This window comes from Phyllostomus discolor, chromosome 1, assembly GCF_004126475.2.
Source record: "Phyllostomus discolor isolate MPI-MPIP mPhyDis1 chromosome 1, mPhyDis1.pri.v3, whole genome shotgun sequence".
Taxonomy (NCBI): domain Eukaryota; kingdom Metazoa; phylum Chordata; class Mammalia; order Chiroptera; family Phyllostomidae; genus Phyllostomus; species Phyllostomus discolor.
Window position 1 is genome coordinate 112,890,221 of NC_040903.2, and position 17,419 is coordinate 112,907,639.

Consider the following 17,419-nt stretch of genomic DNA (forward strand, 5'->3'; position numbering starts at 1 on the left):
GTGATTTTGACAAAGTAGTGGGATAGAAGTCGATGGCATTTTTGTATACCAACCATGAAATATCAGAAACAGAAAATAAGAAAAAAAATCTCACTTACTACAGCAACAACAACAAAATAAAGTACCTCGGAATATATTTAACCAAGGAGGTAAAAGACCTGTACTCAGAAAATTACAGAACACTGAAGAAAGAAATTGAGGAACATACAAATAAATGGAAGCATGTACCTGGTTCATGGAATAGAAAAATTAATATCATTAAAATGTTCATACTAACCAAAGCAATCTACAGATTCAATGCAATTCCTATTAAAATACCAATGGCATACTTCACAGGTCTAGAATAAATATTCCAAAAATTAATTTATTTTTATTTTTTAAAAGATTTTATTTATTTTTAGAGAGGGGAAGAGGAGAAAGAAAGGGAGAGAAACATCAATGTGTGGTTGCCTCTCGCAATGTGTCCCACTGGGAACACGGTCTGCAACCCAGGCATGTGCCCTGGCTGGGAATCAACCAGTGACACTTTGGTTTGCAAGCCAGCACTCAATCCACTGAGCCACATCAGCCAGGGCAATATTCCAAAAATCTATATGAAACCAAAAAAGACCCCCAAGCCTCAGCAATCTTGACAAAGAAGAACAAAGTTGGAGGGGCCATAATACTGGACATCAAACTATACTACAAGGCCACTGTAATCAAAACAATCTGGTATTGGCATAAGAATAGACACACAGATTAATAAAACAGAATAGAGCCCAGAAATAAACCCACATCTTTATGGTCAGTTAATACTTTACAAAAGGGGCATGATAATACAATGGAGTAAAGACAGTCTCTTCAATAAATGTTGGGAGACAGTGTTGGGAGAACTGACTGATACAGACAAAAAAATGAAACTAGACCATCAACTTACACCATATACCAGAGTAAACTCAAAATGGACAAAAGACTTAAACATAAGTTGGGATACCATAAAAATCCTAGTGGAAAACATGGGCGGTAATATTTCAGATATCTCACATAGCAATATTTTTGCCAATCTCCTACGGCAAGGGGAATAAAGGAAAAAATAAACAAATTGGGCTTCTGCATCAAATTAAAAAGCTTCTGCATAGCTAAAGAAACCATTATCAAAATGAAAAGGGCACCAACTGTATGACAGGACATATTTACCAACCGTACATCAGACAAGGGTTTCATCTCCAATATACAAAGAACTCATACAATTCAACATCAGGAAGCCAAACAATTCAATTAAAAAATGGGCAAAGGGCCTGAATAGACACTTCTCCAAGGACATACAGAATCAGAAGCTAATTGTGCTCCTCTAGACACAGGTTAAAGCACACAACACTTACACAGCCCTAATCTTAGTGGGTTAACAGAGCTTGACAATGATTCCTCACATACAACCTAAAAAGTTTAATTGCAAATGTTCACATTGCAATGTTTACATTGCCAATGTAAAGAGGGAAAAATTGGGAAAGCCACAATAGCATAATTGATAAAATATACTTAAAAAAATAAAGGGACAGAGAAAGTAGAATGCAACGAAGGAAAGTTATAGGATTTCTTGGATCCTACAGGACTGGACCCTAGAGCCATTCAGCATTTAAAGTGCTTCAAGGAAAGGGAAGAATGACTCTGACAGTGTTCCAGAGATCATCGAGGCTACTACTGCCACCACAGGTCCAGGGGGCAAACTTGTTTCCTTCTTGGTTTCAAAGGGTGGGACTGCCCTCCAGATATGGAAGGACAGGATGACCCTGCCCAGTGCCTGAGGAAGCAAGAGGGGTGGCCACTCTGGCAGAGATACTAGTAAAGAGCCAAAGGAGCAAGATACCCAGCAGAGCTATGGGGGTGACACTGCCACCTCCATGGGTCTGGAGGGCAGTGTTTTGAATCAAAGAGAATTATTCTGAACCTTAAGATCTGAAGGAATCTGCCTTGCTAAATTTTGGAATCATCACCTCTTCCTTCCTTGCAATTTCTCCCTTTTAGAGAAGGATTACCTATCCTATGCCTGTCTACCATTGTATTTTGGAAGCACATGCCTTGTATAGTTTCAGAGATTCACAGCTAGAGAGAAAATTTGCCTCAGAATAAATCAGACTACTCATAACAATCTACAGATTCAATGCTACCCCTATGAAAATACCAATGGCATTTTTCACAGAATTAGATCAATCCTAAAGTTTATATGAAAACACAAAAGACCCAGAACAAACAAAACAATCTTGAATAAAAAGAAACAGTTGAAGGTATCACACAGCCTGATTTCATGTTATACTTACTACAAGGCTATAATAATCAAAACGGCATAGTACTGGCATAAAAACAGACACATAAATCAATAGAACAGAATAGAGAGCCCAGAAATAAACCCATGCCTATATGGTCAATGACAAAGGAGGCAACAGTACATGCAATGAAGTAAATATAGTCTTTCAATAAATGGTTGGAAAAACTGGACATATACATGCAAAAAAAAAAAAAAAGAAGAAATGACAACTTTCTTATACCATATACAACAAATAAAGTTAAAATGAATCAAAGACATAAATTTGAGACCTGAAACCATAAAACTCCAGAAGAAAACACAGGTAACAAAGTCTTTGAATATACTCTTTGACATTGGTCTTAGCAATATTTTTTTCTGGATATGTATACTAGGGCAAAGACAACAAAAGCAAAAATAAACAAATGTGACCACATTAAACTAAAAAGCTTTTGTACTGTAAAAAAAAGAAACAATAATCAACAAAACAAAAAGGCAGCCTACCAAATGGGAAAGATATTTGCCAGTGATATATCTGATAAGGGGTTAATATCTAAAACATATGAAGAGCTCATACAGGTCAACATCAAAACAAACAAACAAAACAAACAAACAAACTTGTAAAAAAAATGGACCAAGGACCTGAATAAACATTTCTCCAAAGAGGGCAAACAGATGGCCAACGGACACATGAAATGATGCTCCACAGAACTAATCATCAGGGAAATGCAAATCAAAACCACAATGAGATATCTAACTCTTATTCAACATAGTATTTGAAGTCCTAGCTACAGCAATCAGTGAAGAAGAAATAAAAGGCATCTAAAGTGGAAATAAGAAGTAAAACTGTCATTTGCAGATGATATGATACTGTATATAAAGAAACCCAAAAATTCTACCCAAAATCTACTGAAACCAAGAAATACACTCAGTAAAGTAGCAGGATATAAAGTAAATATTCAGAAATGGTTGCATTTTATATATCAGTAATGAACTATCAGAAAGGGAAATTAACAAAGCAATCCCATTTACAAGTACATTAAAATATATCTAGGAATAAATTTCACAAAGGTTATTAAAATGTCCATATTATCCAAAGCAATCTATAGGTTCAACACAATTTCTATCAAAATACCACTGGATTTTTTCACAGAACTAGAAAAATCCAAAAATGTATATGCAACTATGAGGACCCTGAAAAGCCACAGCAACCAAGAAAAAGAAGAAAGAACAAGGTTGGAGGTAACACCCTACATGGTATCAAACTATACTGCAACGCTATGGTATTCATAACGGCAAGGTACTGGCATTAGAATAGACAAATAGATCAATGAAACAAATAGAGAGCTCAGAAATAAACCCATATTTATGTGGGCAATTAATGTACAACAAAGAGGCAAGGATACACAATGGGGTAAAGACATTCTAGTCAATAAATGGGGTCAGGAAAACTGGACAACACCCAAACGTTTCAATTAAAAAAATGAGTCAAGGATCTTATCTCCAAAGAGGCCAATATATGAGGTCTGTCTGAAAAAAGTCCAAACATTGTTAATATAATGAGAATGGTTTCTACCACATAGATGTAACCTGGCAGCCAAGGAGAGTGGATCGGAATGCCCATGCATGAACAATGATGACTCCACTGTACTAGTCAGTGGGGGTGGTAGATGCTGTTGAGTGAGCATGTATATACTGTGTAGCCACTGCATTCACAATGACTGAGTGAGAAGAGCAATGAATCTGCATCAAATTTTGCATTAAGCCTGAACAGTCCTCTACAGAAACTATTCAGATGATTCAGAAGGCTGCAGCTATGGGTAATTTGTGATTGGCAGCTTCATCCTGACAATGTACCCACTCATGCATCATGTCTCATGCAGAAATTTTTGTGAAACATCAAATCACCCAGGTGACTCAGTGCCCCTACAGCCCAGATTTGGAGCCCTGTGACTTCTGGCTTTTCCCAAAACTAAAATCACCTTTGAAAGGGAAGAGATTTCAGAATATCATTGAGATTCAGGAAAATATAATGGGACAACTGATGGCGACTGGAAGAACTGTGTGAGATCCCAAGGTGCCTACTTTGAAGGGAACTGAGCTGTCCTTGTCCTATGTACAATGTTTCCTGTATCTTGTATCTTCTTCAATAAATGCCTCTATTTTTCATAGCACAAGTCTGGATACTTTATGGACAGACCTTGTATATATAAAAAGCTCAACTGCCACTAATCATCAGAGAAATGCAAATTAAAACAACAATGAGATATTATCTCACATCTGTCAGAAAGGCTTTCAGCAATAAATTAACAAAAAACAAGTGTTAGTGGGGATGTAGAGAAAAGAGAGCCCTCATACATAGTTGGTGGAATTGTAAATTGGTGCAGCCACTACGGAAAACAGTATGGAGGTTCTTCAAAAAATGAGAAATAGAGCTACCCTATACAACCCAGCAATTTCACTCATGGGTATATATCTGAAGAAATCTGGGACTCTAATTTGAAAAGACATATGCATCCCTGTGTTCACTGCAGCATTATTTATAATAGCCAGGATATGGAAGCAACTCAAGTGTCCATCAATAGATGAGTGGATAAAGAAGTGGGACATACATACAATGGATTATTACTCAGCCATAAGAAAAAATAACATGCATGGGCTTAGAGGGTATTATGCTAAGTCAAAAATGTCAGATAGAGAAAGACAACTACCATACGAATGTGCTTATATGTGGAATCCAAAGAAAAAACAAAATACAAGAACAAACAAAACAGAGGCAAACTCATAGGAAAACAAACAAACAAACTGATGGTTGACAGATGGGAGGGTAGTTTCAGGGGATGGGTAAAATGATAAAAGGGATTACGAACTACAAATTGCCAATTACAAAAATAGTCACAAGGATGTAAAATACAGCATAGGGAATACAGTCAATACTACTACTAGACTTACTGGTGTCATCATGTCACTGAGTTGTGCCACACATTAGCTAATCTTTAAACTTATACTGATTTTCTTGTATTCTCACGGACATATCCCCTGACAATAGCAGGCTGAACTTCTCAAGGAAAGGCAGAAATTCCAGGGCTAACTAAGCCTATGGGCAGAAATTAGTAAGAAAGTCAAGGACCTCCACAGAGAAACCCATTCGTGCTGGAAAGATCCAAGACAGAGCCTAAAACCCCTTCAAGAGAACTTGGGACACACTTCATTAGCATACTAAAAACCATGCCCAGGGGTGGAGATTTAACATTAAAATGAGACATGCAATGAGATGTTTGGCTAGGCATGTTGCAAGCATGTTTAGTAACTGCACATGCTACCTTGTAAATCTGAAAATTCTCCACCGTTCTTCAGGAATCTATACCCCTAAAACCACCTATCTTTCCCACCCCATCCTATAAGATTTTACTAATTCCCCTAATTAGGGAAGAAGAAATCTTAGCTCATCCTTCTCCCTTCCTTGGCCAAAGAACAAAGTTTCTGACTTGCTTTACCAAATAATGTCTCATCCTACTGGTGTGAACACCACCAGGCAGAAGGACCACAAGTTGCAGTCTGTGACCCTCAGGAGTCAGTGAAGTCTAATCACTATGTTTTACACCTGAAACTAATATGATATTATATTTTAACTATAACTGAAAAATAAATTTAAAAAACAGTTACCAGCTAGCCTATTCTAGATTCCATTAGTATGGAAAAGATCTTAAGAAGACAAGCAGTAAAAAGTTGTTAGTATGAGTCATCCGCTAGTCTTTTGCTTATCTCTGCAAAAGAAGTAGTGACAGTGTCCTAGTAGTATCTTTCTCTAAGCATGTACTATCAATTGGGTGCTTCTAGAAAAGCCCAAATGGTCTTCAAAGAGACATTTATATTCACCATTTAGCGTGAAACACCCTTTCCCAAATATGCCAACAAATCCCCATGTATAACTACTTGCCACCGGTTCTATGGAGATTATTTTTGCATCATTATAAGCAAAGAAATCAATACTAGAGAACTGATTTGGGAAAGAACAAGACTGTACAGCAATAATACATAAAGTTAGTCAAACCCTGCTTTTCAATTGTTTTGAAATAACAGATGCTCCTTTCTGAAATAGGTACTCACCCTGCATTGATGAGCTTGTATTGTAGCAACAGAGGCCCAAGATAGATAAGGTCCCACAACCCTAATTGACATAACAGCTCCTGAGTGCTACACAGACTCTCAAAATGCCTTTTTAGATTCAATAGCAATATGTTAACTCAAATCCAGATTCTCTTTCTGTAGTTTACCTCTCAGTTTAATTTAAAAAGTGGAGGCTGGGGCACAGGGTTATTCTGCCAGTACCACTAGACAGTTCCATTGTATAGGTGCTGCAACTGTAGATGACAGCTAGCCAAAGGTCTGGTCCAGGTATACATTCTCTCCTGATAGATAAAGCTAGTAGTTTACCTTATCCATTAATTTATTAAGATAACACCTGGCCTTTCTAAGCCAAAGTAACACATAGAAGTAATTTAGTATGTTGATTTCTTTTGGACCAGTATATAGAATCAGTGAAAAGGGACTATGGGAATGGAGGCCTTACCTTGAATATACATAGAGCTTTGTGCTTTTAAACACTCTCATATGCATTATTTCACTTGACCCTAACCTCAGTTCCACGAGGTAGATTATCACTGTAAACATTTGAAAGAAGAGAAAATTGAGGCTCACATGCTATTACTGTCTTAAAGTAACACTGGAAGAAACTAAGAGACAGTGAAAGAAATGAATACTTATCAGGGACATTTTGTTCTCTTTAGCCAAACAGCATCATAGATACTATTACCATCCATTTTTAAAGCTGAGGAAGTTGAGACTCAGAGTAGCAACCTGTGACAAAGCTAAGTGGCAGAGCCAGAATCTGAACCCGGATCTTTTCTACTGCAAAGACCATGCGTTATTTATTACATTGATAAAGTCTATAGCTTACTGTTATAGTGAATGTAACTGGATAACTGGACAAGAATTCTTGATGTTGAGTTTTAGCCTTCTTGAAGAAGTGGGTCGTTTGGAATGGGCAATATACATTTAAGAAATTAATATGTGGCATAATGAATAAATTATAGGCTTTGGAGTCAGAGGTTGGTATTTAAATACCAGTTCTACTAATTTCTAGCTGTGTGACCCTAAGCAAGTTAGCTCACCTCCCTGAGCTTTATTTTCCTTATCTGCCAAATGGATAAAAAAGATCTTAACTTCATAAAGTTGATGTGAAAATTAAGTTGTATAACAATAACGTAGTTCCTGACACATTAACAAATATTGGTTAACTTCCTCTATAAAAAATGTTTCTCGAGGAAGCAAAGAAGTTATCAAGCAGACAAAGACAAGGGTCTCTTATTTTCTACAGAATAAAGAAACATGAGGTGGAAGGCACATGGCAACAGACTTCATTTGTACAGCAGCCTTTGCAAACAATCATGGCTCAAGAATTACCTTCTTTAAGAATTCTTTAACCTTTAGTGTCTGGGTTAAGGTCTTTCTAAACTCCTATAGAATGGTGTTTACCCTTATCTTAGCATTCAGTAACATGTGTTGTAAGTCATTCTCTCTACATGTCTGTTTTCTCCTCTGGATAAGCAAGACCCCTGGCTTATTACAATTTCTGGTATTAGGTAGATGATCAATAACTCTTTGCTGAGTGGAAGAATGAAGGAGAGAACAAACCAATCCTGATAACAGTGTACTCAGTAAGATTAAAATCAGATTTATAATATTTTCTTACCTTGACTGCATAGTTATTAAGTGGATCTTTTGCATATGAAGCTGTGTAGTAAACTGCATCACCTGCCTCACAACATGGCTTGTCACTGGTTAGCCTGAAGTCTGACCAGCTGTCCACCCCAAAACGGAGCTTGTCTTTCTGCCCAGCCATGAAGAGGTCTTCACATTTAACAGCCAGTTTCTTTAAGGCATCTGTATGAAGGCTTCGGATTTTTCCTACCACTTCTTCCCGATTCTCAAGTCCTCGATAAAGTGCATGTCTCTGTGGCTTCTGGATACCTCGGCACTGTCTCCACGAGGGACCACATCGACTGTACAGGGACTCCATGCTGTTGGAAAATCTATCCTTAATACTGAGAGTGGTTAAGCTGGAGATGCTGTTTGCTGCTGAGGGGATAGGTCGCTCCTGGTGCAAAGGTCGCTCCAAGGAGTCACAAGACTCAATGTCTAGTCCCTTGAGTTCATAACTGATGGAAGAGCCAGCACTGCTGGCATCCCAGTTGGGATCGATATCATAGGTGGGATTAGCCATGACACAAAGACTAGTTTCCATGGATTTTTGGAGGTCTTTGGAGATTGGCTCTGTATTGGCTCTTATGATCATTTTCTTTGGCAGTGGGGGTGGTTTAATTTGGAAAGCATTAGGTGTTTCTTGGTTTGTTTTCCCACCAAAGGCAATGGCATCATCCAAAGCTCCCTTAAGCTGCCGTGGATGCTTGGGAGGTATCATAGCTGCTCTGGATTGCCCTGAATTGTTTTAAAAGAAAGAAAGAAAGAAAGAAAGAAAGAAAAAGAATAAGTAAAATTTTCATTATTGCTACATAATAGAAACTTAAGCAAAAAGGGATAGGGTGTCGTAAGAATGTATTGGGTTAGCCAAAATGTCTGTTTAGTTTTTTTCTGTAGAATAAAAGACACATTTTTTATCTTCACCAATAACTTTATTAATTTAGATATTTTGAGTATGTTGGCTATCTACTGCTATTGGCTTCTAGTGGGTAGAGGCCAGGGGTGCTGTTAAACATCTTCCAATATATCAGACAGCCCCACAGAAAAGAATTATCTGGCCAAAATGTCAATAGTACCAAGGAACTTCACAAACCACTTTTGATCAGTCACAGCACCTTCTCCATTCACAGCAAAAATCTTTTTTTTTTTGCTTTTCAGTTGTGTTTTTACCTTTCTTGAGATAATAAGCACAATATACCCAAAATGTTGCACTTTTTCCATCTTTTTACCTTCAATATTAAAATGGCTACACAAAAATTCACCAATTTTGATAAGTTTTTAAAACATGCACACTGATATCATAGCTGTCACAATACTATCTAACAAAGTTGTTTCAAGTGAAGTTAAAGACAACTAAGCACTACTAGAGCAATCATATAGAAAAAAACTAAACAAACTTTTTGGCCAACCCAATAGGAAGTCAATGCCTTAATTCAAAATGATAGAAGAAAACAATCAATGAATGAATAGTTAAATACTAAAGGTAGAGCTCAATACTTGCTGGGAAGAATAAGTGTAAATAATGTCGCAGCATTTTTATGCCAGAACAGGGTGATAGGCTATGTTTTCAAAAGGAATCCATATTCTCTACTCCTGAACCACAAGAGTACTGTATTTACCACACTAGAATACGAAGGAGTCAGAGATATTAATACAATTGTGTTGTGACAGAGTAGAGATAACAGCATTTATGAGTAAAAAAATACTTGAGGTTATTATTAAAAACAATTGAAACTAGCAATGAGACCACTAGACAGATGCTCAGAAGATACTACACAGTTCTTTTAACTTTCTTCCAACATTACCTTATACTCTATACAGTACTTGCCATTTTCAATTTAACACACATGAATACAATTTCATAAATCATGCTCTTTTATTTCACTACAGAAATGGATTCTGGTACTGTTTAAACCGGTCTGTGTATAAGAGTCCTGTGACTGTAGTATATATGAACAGTCAACAGCTGTCCCAAACATCATTCACAAACTCTTATGTAATACTGTTTTGAGGGGTATGTAAACTGTGATTTGAGAGATTGTTCTCTTGAATATTAGATAAACCCTATGTATAAAATCAACCACCTCTGCTTCCTTTCCAGTATTTATGCTTACAAGACGATAAAACGCATATGTGTGTGATCAATGATACCTTGGGGCTTACTGTATAATGGAGAAGGAGCATTATTTTTTTTTTGAAGACAAGAAATATACCATGAAAACTTTTATAAAAGCTATTAAAATTAGTATTGTTACTGAGGCCACCACTTAATAGCTCATCAGAATTAGAGCACAGTGCTCTGTTATGGGTTGGATTATGTCCCCTCTCCCAAAATATGTTGAAGTCTTAACCCCTGTTATCTGTGAATGTATCCTTATTTGGAAACAGAGTCCTTTTCAAGGTAATCAAGGTAAAATGAGGTCATTAGAGTGGTCCAATATGACTGGTGTCCTTATAAAGGCAAAATGATACATGAAGGAGGACACACACACAAGGAGAACACCAAGTGATGACAGAAGCAGAGATTGGAGTAATGCAGGTGCAAGCCAAGAATTCCAAGGATTGGGAACAAGATGGCAGAGGAGTGAATGGAAGCTACACATACCTACTCCCAGGACCAATTTGGAATTACAATAAAATTGTGGACAAATCACCTATAACGAACAACTGAACAACAGTGACAGAGAAGCCTTATAACCTTGGACAAACAGAAGAATCATTTTCAGCACGAACTGACCCATAAGGAGTGTGGTGGGGACTTGAGAGGGCTAGCTGGGTGCCGAGAGGCAGCAGCACCAGAGGGATAATTAAGCAGATGGGTAGATATCCCTGTAAGAATGGGGTCTAAACTCTAAGCTGGGATGCCCAGCCTAGAGCAGCAGAGCCCAAAAAGTACACAGATAACAACTGGTGGTGAAGAGCGACAGGGATGCTCTCTGCCAGAGATGGATGGCTACAGACACAAAGAGCAGTTTAAAGGGCCAATGCACAAATTTTCATTTACAGCCACTTACCCAGGGCTCTGGCAAAGGTGGGGGCAGAGTGGCTAGAGACAACTGAGGAGAGACTGGGGACAGAAGCTTTGGGGAGAGAACTGAGAGAACTGACGCTGAGCTCCTGGTGCTGAGTCAGCTTCCATACCACAGCAGCCATCCTGCTCAGGCAGACCACTCCCCTCTGAGCAGCAGCAGCCTGAGGGGAAACAACAGTCCTGCTCCCAAGACACTCCGCACTGGCTCTGTGGTACTTATAAAGCCTGACTGCTGAGTACAGACTAACTAGATTAACAACTGAAGGAGACAGCCACAGACAGTAGATCCCTGACAAAGGGAAGGGAGAGTGGACTAGAGATGCTTGAGAGACTGGTGATGGAGACTCTGGGCAAAGAATTGAGAGAGTGGCCATGGGTATCATAGTGCTGAGTCATTCCCCATACAGCAGCAGCCATCCTGTTCAGGCAGACCACTCTCCTCCAAGCAGCAGCCTGAAGGGAAACAATAGCCCCAATCTCTGGAGGAATTCTGCCCTGCCTTATGGGGTGTAAGCCTGACTGCTGAGTGCGAAGTGACTAGATTAAAACTGAAGGAGACAACTATAGTCAGCATATCTCTGGTAGTCTCAGAGCAGGCTGCCTGACATCAGATGGGGTCAACATCTAACATTACCGAAGGCAGATCCAGAAAGAAAAAACAATGGTAAATACTAGAGTCTACCAAGATGAAATCCACTGTGGTCTGCTCCATGATTAATGACATTTTCTTTTCTGTATAGTTTTTTAACACTCACTTCTTGTCCAGCAAATTTATGCATATTAAGTCACTAGAATTTATTGTATAGTTTATTTCCCTCATTTCTTATAATAGCCTTAATCTCTTTACACCCTTACTAATACTGGCTCATATAAGACGTGGTGGGTGGAGTGACCCTCACTAAGTCAACCAGCTACAGAGAAGAAAGAAAATAATTCACAAAAAAATGACCCAGCAACAATTAAACCCAATTACATTCAGAGCGCCAACATAAACAGCATAAAGGGCATCCCAAAACCATCAAGTTCAGGAGATCAAGGAGACTGAACCACTGACTCTCACAGGTCTCCTACTATACAAGTTCATACCACAAACTCAGGGAGTCAGAACAGATCAATTTAAGAAGCAGAGGCTAACAAGAAGAGTATCACAAACAACGGGAAGACAAAGAAACAAACCCCAAATAAAAGGAAAGGAGGAGGCCTCAGAAAGAATGCTGAATGAAATAGAGGCAAGTCAACTATCACATATTGAGTTCAAAACAATGGTTATATGGAAGCTCAATGCACTCACTGAGAATTACCAGAAATTACAGGGAAACTAGGAGGAACTTACTGTAAACTACATCAACATGAAAAAGGAAACAGAAATTATCAACAAGAGGCAAGACAAAATGAAGAATACAATTTCTGAATTGAAGAACAGAGTACAAAGAAACAAAAGCAGGCTAGATGAAGCAGAGGATTGAATCGGTGAGCTGGAGGTCAAAGCAGAAAAAAGATCCCCGAAATAGCAATAAAACAGAAAAAGACTCAAAAAGTACAAAGAGGGATTGAGGGAACTGCAGGAAACGTGAAACATAATAATATCCATATACAGGGATACCAGAAGGAGAAGAAGAAAAGCAAGGGACAGAAAACTTGTTTGAAAAAGTAATAATGGAAAACTTCCCTAATTTGATGAGAAAAAAAGTCACTCAAGTCAGGAAGCACAGAGGGTTGCAATCAAGAGGAACCCAAAGAGGCCCACTCCAAGATACATCATAACTAAAATGGCAAAATTCCACATAAGGAGAGGGAATCTTAAAGGTAGCAGGGGAGAAATAAGAAGTAATATAGAAGGAAGTCCCAGTAAGACTAGCAGCTGACTTCTCAATGGAAACGCTCCAAGCCAGAGGGATGGCAAGAAATATTCCAAGTAATAAAAACCAAAGCCCTGCAACAGAGACTACTCTATCCAGCAAGGCTCTCAATTAAAATGGAAAGTGATATAAGGAGTTTCCCAGACAAAAGAAGACTCAAAGAATACACCTCCACCAAACCAGCTCTGCAAGATATGCCAAAGGAACTGCTTTAAGAACAGGAAGAAAAAGAGTGAGAGAGAGAGGAACACAGGTACCAAGGGAATAAAATGGCAATGAGTAAGTATCTATGAATAATAACCTAAAATGTAAACAGATTAAATGGCCCAATCAAAAGACACAGAGTAGCTAAACAGATAAGAAAACATGACCCACACATATGCTGCCTACAAGAGACCCACCTCAGAACAAAAACCTATACACACTGAAAGTGAAGTCTGGGAAAAAATATTCCAAGCAAACAGACAGGAAAAGAAGCCACAGTAGCAATACCTATATCAGACAAAATAGACTTCAAAACAAAGACCATAAAAAGAGACCCAAAAGGTTACCTCATAATACTTTAGGGAAGACTCTGTCAAGAAGACATGAGCTTTAAAAACATATATGCACTCAACACAGGAGCACCCAAATATATAAGGAAAATTTTGGAGGACTTCAAAAAGGATACAGACAGCAACACATTTAATACTAGGGGATTTTAACACCCCACTGTCAACAAGGGATAGATCTTCCAAAGAAAATATCAACAAGGATATCGAGGCATTGAATGATGCCCTAGATCAAATGGACTTAACTGATATCCTTTCATCTCAAAGGAGCAAAACAGACATTCTTTTCAAATGCACATGGTACATTTTCAGAAATAGACCACATGATAGGACACCAAATAAGCCTCAAGAAACTCAAGAAAATTGAAATTATATCAAGCATATTCTCAGACCATAAGAGGCTGAAGCCAGAAACCAAACTCAAGGAAAAAACTCAAAAACACCCAAATTCACGGAGATTGAATAGCATGGATTAAACAATGAATGGGCTAAGAATGACATCAAGGAAGAGATCAAAATGTTTCTGGAAGCAAGTGAAAATGAATTCACAACAGTAAAACTTACGGGACATAGTGAGGGCAGTCCAGAGAGGGAAGTTCATAGAGATACAGGTCTACCTAAAGAAGATAGAACCATTTTGAAATAAAGAACCTAACGTTACATCTACAAGAACTAGAGCAACAACAACAAACCAATCCCAGAGCCAGAAGGAAGAAAATAACCAAGATCAGAGCAGAATTAAATGACATAGAGACTAAAAGAGCAATTCTAAAGATCAATAACCCAGAAGCCGATTCATTGAAATGATAAATAAAATTGACAAGCTTTTAAGCAGACTCATCAAGAAAAAGAGAGGGGCTTCTGTTCATGATGGAGGCGTAGGTAGACACACGGTGCCTCACTGCACAACCAAGATAGGGACAACAACAATTTAGAAACAGAATAACCACCAGAACTGACAGAAAACTGAACTGTATGGAAGTCACACAACCAAGGAGTTTATCTTAACACGTTCATCCAGACTGATAGGAGGGGAGGAGTCGGGCAGCAGGGCAGAGAGGGGTTGCAGCATAAGGAGCGGTGGGACCAGGAGCGTAAGGCATCCTGTGCGCACAAGACCACAGTGGGCAGACCCTGGACCGCAACTGGCAGACCCAACAAGGTGGCCATTGTGAAGAAAGGCACTGCGAGCAACCCAGGGTCCCAGCACCAGGAAACAGAGCCTTGGGGCACTGGTTGAAAACACCTGTGGGGGTTGAGAAACAGGAAGGGAGCCTCACAGGAGAGTGCGTTGGAGAGACCCACAGGGTCCTAGAATGTACACAAGCCCACCCACACGGGAATTAGCACCAGAAAGGCCCAGTTTGCTTGGGGGAAGTGGCAGAGGGGACTGAGGTCTGACTAAGAGTAGAAGAAGTGCCATTGTTCCCTCTTGGACCCCACCCCCACATACAGTGTCACAACCCAGTGACTGAGTGGACCTGCCCTGGTGAACACCTAAGGCTCCGCCCCTCATACGTAACAGGCGTGACCAGACCAAAGGGGAAAAAAAAAGATGGCTCAAACAGAATTGGAAGCCCCACAACCAGTACTTTTAAGTGACCAAGAGATAGCCAACCTATGAGATGCACAGTTCAAAGCACTGGTGATTAGGATGCTCACAGAATTGGTTGAATTTGGTCACAAATTAGATTAAAAAAAAATGAAGGCTATGCTAAGTGAAATGAAGGAAAATGTACAGGGAACCAATAGTGATGGGAAGAAAACTGGGATTCAAATCAATGGAGTGGACCAAAAGGAAAAAAGGAACAACCAAAGAGAAAAGAATGAAGATACAAGGATTCAAAAAAATGAGGAGAGGCTTAGAAACCTCCAGGACACGTTTAAACGTTCCAACATCCAAATTATAGGGGTACCAGAAGGGGAAGATGAAGAGCAACAAGTGGAAGTTATTTGAACAAATAATAAAGGAGAACTTCTCCAATCTGGCAAAGGAAATAGACTTCCAGGAAATCCAGGAAGCTCAGAGGGTCCCAAAGAAGTTGGATCCAAGAAGGAACACACCAAGGCACATCATAATTACATTACCCAAGATTAAAATGGAGAGAATAGTAGAAGCAGCAAGAGACAAGGAGACAGTTACCTACAAAGGAGTTCCCATCTGACTGTCAGCTGATTTCTCAAAAGAGACCTTACAGGCAAGAAGGGGCTGGAAAGAAATATTCCAAGTTATGAAAGGCAAGGACCTACATCCCAGATTGCTCTATCTAGCAAAGCTCTCATTTAGAATGGAAGGGCAGATAAAGTGCTTCTCAGATAAGGTCAAGTGAAAGGAGTTCATCATCACCAAGCCCTTATTATATGAAACGTTAAAGGGACTTATCTAAGCAAAAGAAGATTAAAAACTTGTATAGTAAAATGACAGCAAACTCAGTTATTAACAACCACACCTAAAACAAAAACAAACTAAGCAAACAAATAGAACAGGAACAGAACCACAGAAATGGAGATCACATGGAGGGTTAGCAACAGGGGAGTGGGAAGAGGAGAGAGGGGGAAAAGGTACAGAGAATAAGTAGCATAGATGGTAGGTAGAAAATAGACAGGGGGAGGGTTCAAATAGTAAGGGAAATGTAGAAGCTAAAGAACTTATGACCCAAGGACATGAACTAAAAGGGGGGCATGTGGGTGGGAGAGGGTGTGGAGGGGAGTGAAGGGGGGAAATGGGACAACTGTAATAACATAATCAATAAGATATATTTAGAAAATAAGAAAGAAAAAGAGAGGACCCAAATAAACAATATCTGAAATGCAGGAGGAGATATTACAACTGATACCTCAGAAATACAAGGGATTGTAAGAAATCAGTACAAAGAATTATATGCGAAGAATTTTGAAAACCTAGGTGAAATGGAGAAATTTCCAGGATTATATAATCTTCCAAAACTGAATGAAGAAGCAGAAATCCTGAACAGACCACTAACAGCAGATGAAAACGAAGCAATTATCAAAAACCTCCTGGCGCATCAAAGTCCTGGACCAGACAGTTACACGAAACATTTGAGGAATAGTTAATACCTATCGTTTATAGACTAATCCAAAAAATTCAAGAAGAGGGAAGAGTTCCAAACTCTTTTTATGAAGCCAGCTATATCCTAATCCCAAAACAAGATAAAGACACAAGAAAGAATGAAAACAACAGGCCTGTATTACTGATGAACACAGATGCAAAAATTCTCAACAAAATATTGGCAAACTGTATCCAGCAAAAACTTAAAAAGATCATATACCATTATCAAGTGGGATCCATCCCAGGGATGCAAGGATGGTACAATATTTAAAAATCAATAAACATAACATCACATAAACAAAAGACAAAAATCACATGATCATATCAATAGATGCAGAAAAAGCACTTGATAAGGTATAGCACCCATTTCTGAAAACAAAACAAAAACAAACAAACAAACAAAAAAACCACTCAACAAAGTGGGAATAGAGGGAGCATTCCTCAACATGATAAAGGCCATATATGAGAAATCTACACCAATATCATACTCAATGTGCAAAAACTAAAAGCTTTCCCATTAAAGTCTGGAACAAGACAACGTTGTCTGCTTTCACCACTTCTATTCAACATAGTATTGGAAGTCCTAGCCACACAGAGCAATCACACAAGAAATAAAAAGCATTGATTGGAAAGGAAGAGGCAAAACTGACACTGTTTGCAGATGACATGATAGTGTACATAGAAAATCCTATTGACTCCACCAAAAAACTACTTGACCTAATAAGTGAATTTGGCAAAACAGTGGGATACAAAGTCAATATTCAGAAATCAAAGGCATTTTTTACATCAAAATGAAATAGCAGAAACAGAAATCAGGAAAAAATCCCATTTGATACAGCAACAAGAAAAATAAAGAACCTAGGA

General features: G+C 38.7%; 1 protein-coding gene across 3 annotated transcripts in view; it reads right to left on the reverse strand.

Moving 5' to 3' along the window:
- Nucleotides 1-17,419, reverse strand: part of PEAK1 (pseudopodium enriched atypical kinase 1) — a 182,542-nt gene that overhangs the window by 18,367 nt on the left and 146,756 nt on the right. For all 3 annotated transcript variants that reach the window (XM_036027580.1, XM_036027581.1, XM_036027579.1), the window contains one exon: nucleotides 8,037-8,782. In XM_036027580.1, coding sequence (XP_035883473.1) covers nucleotides 8,037-8,782 — 746 coding nt within the window. The remainder of the gene's footprint in view (nucleotides 1-8,036; nucleotides 8,783-17,419) is intronic.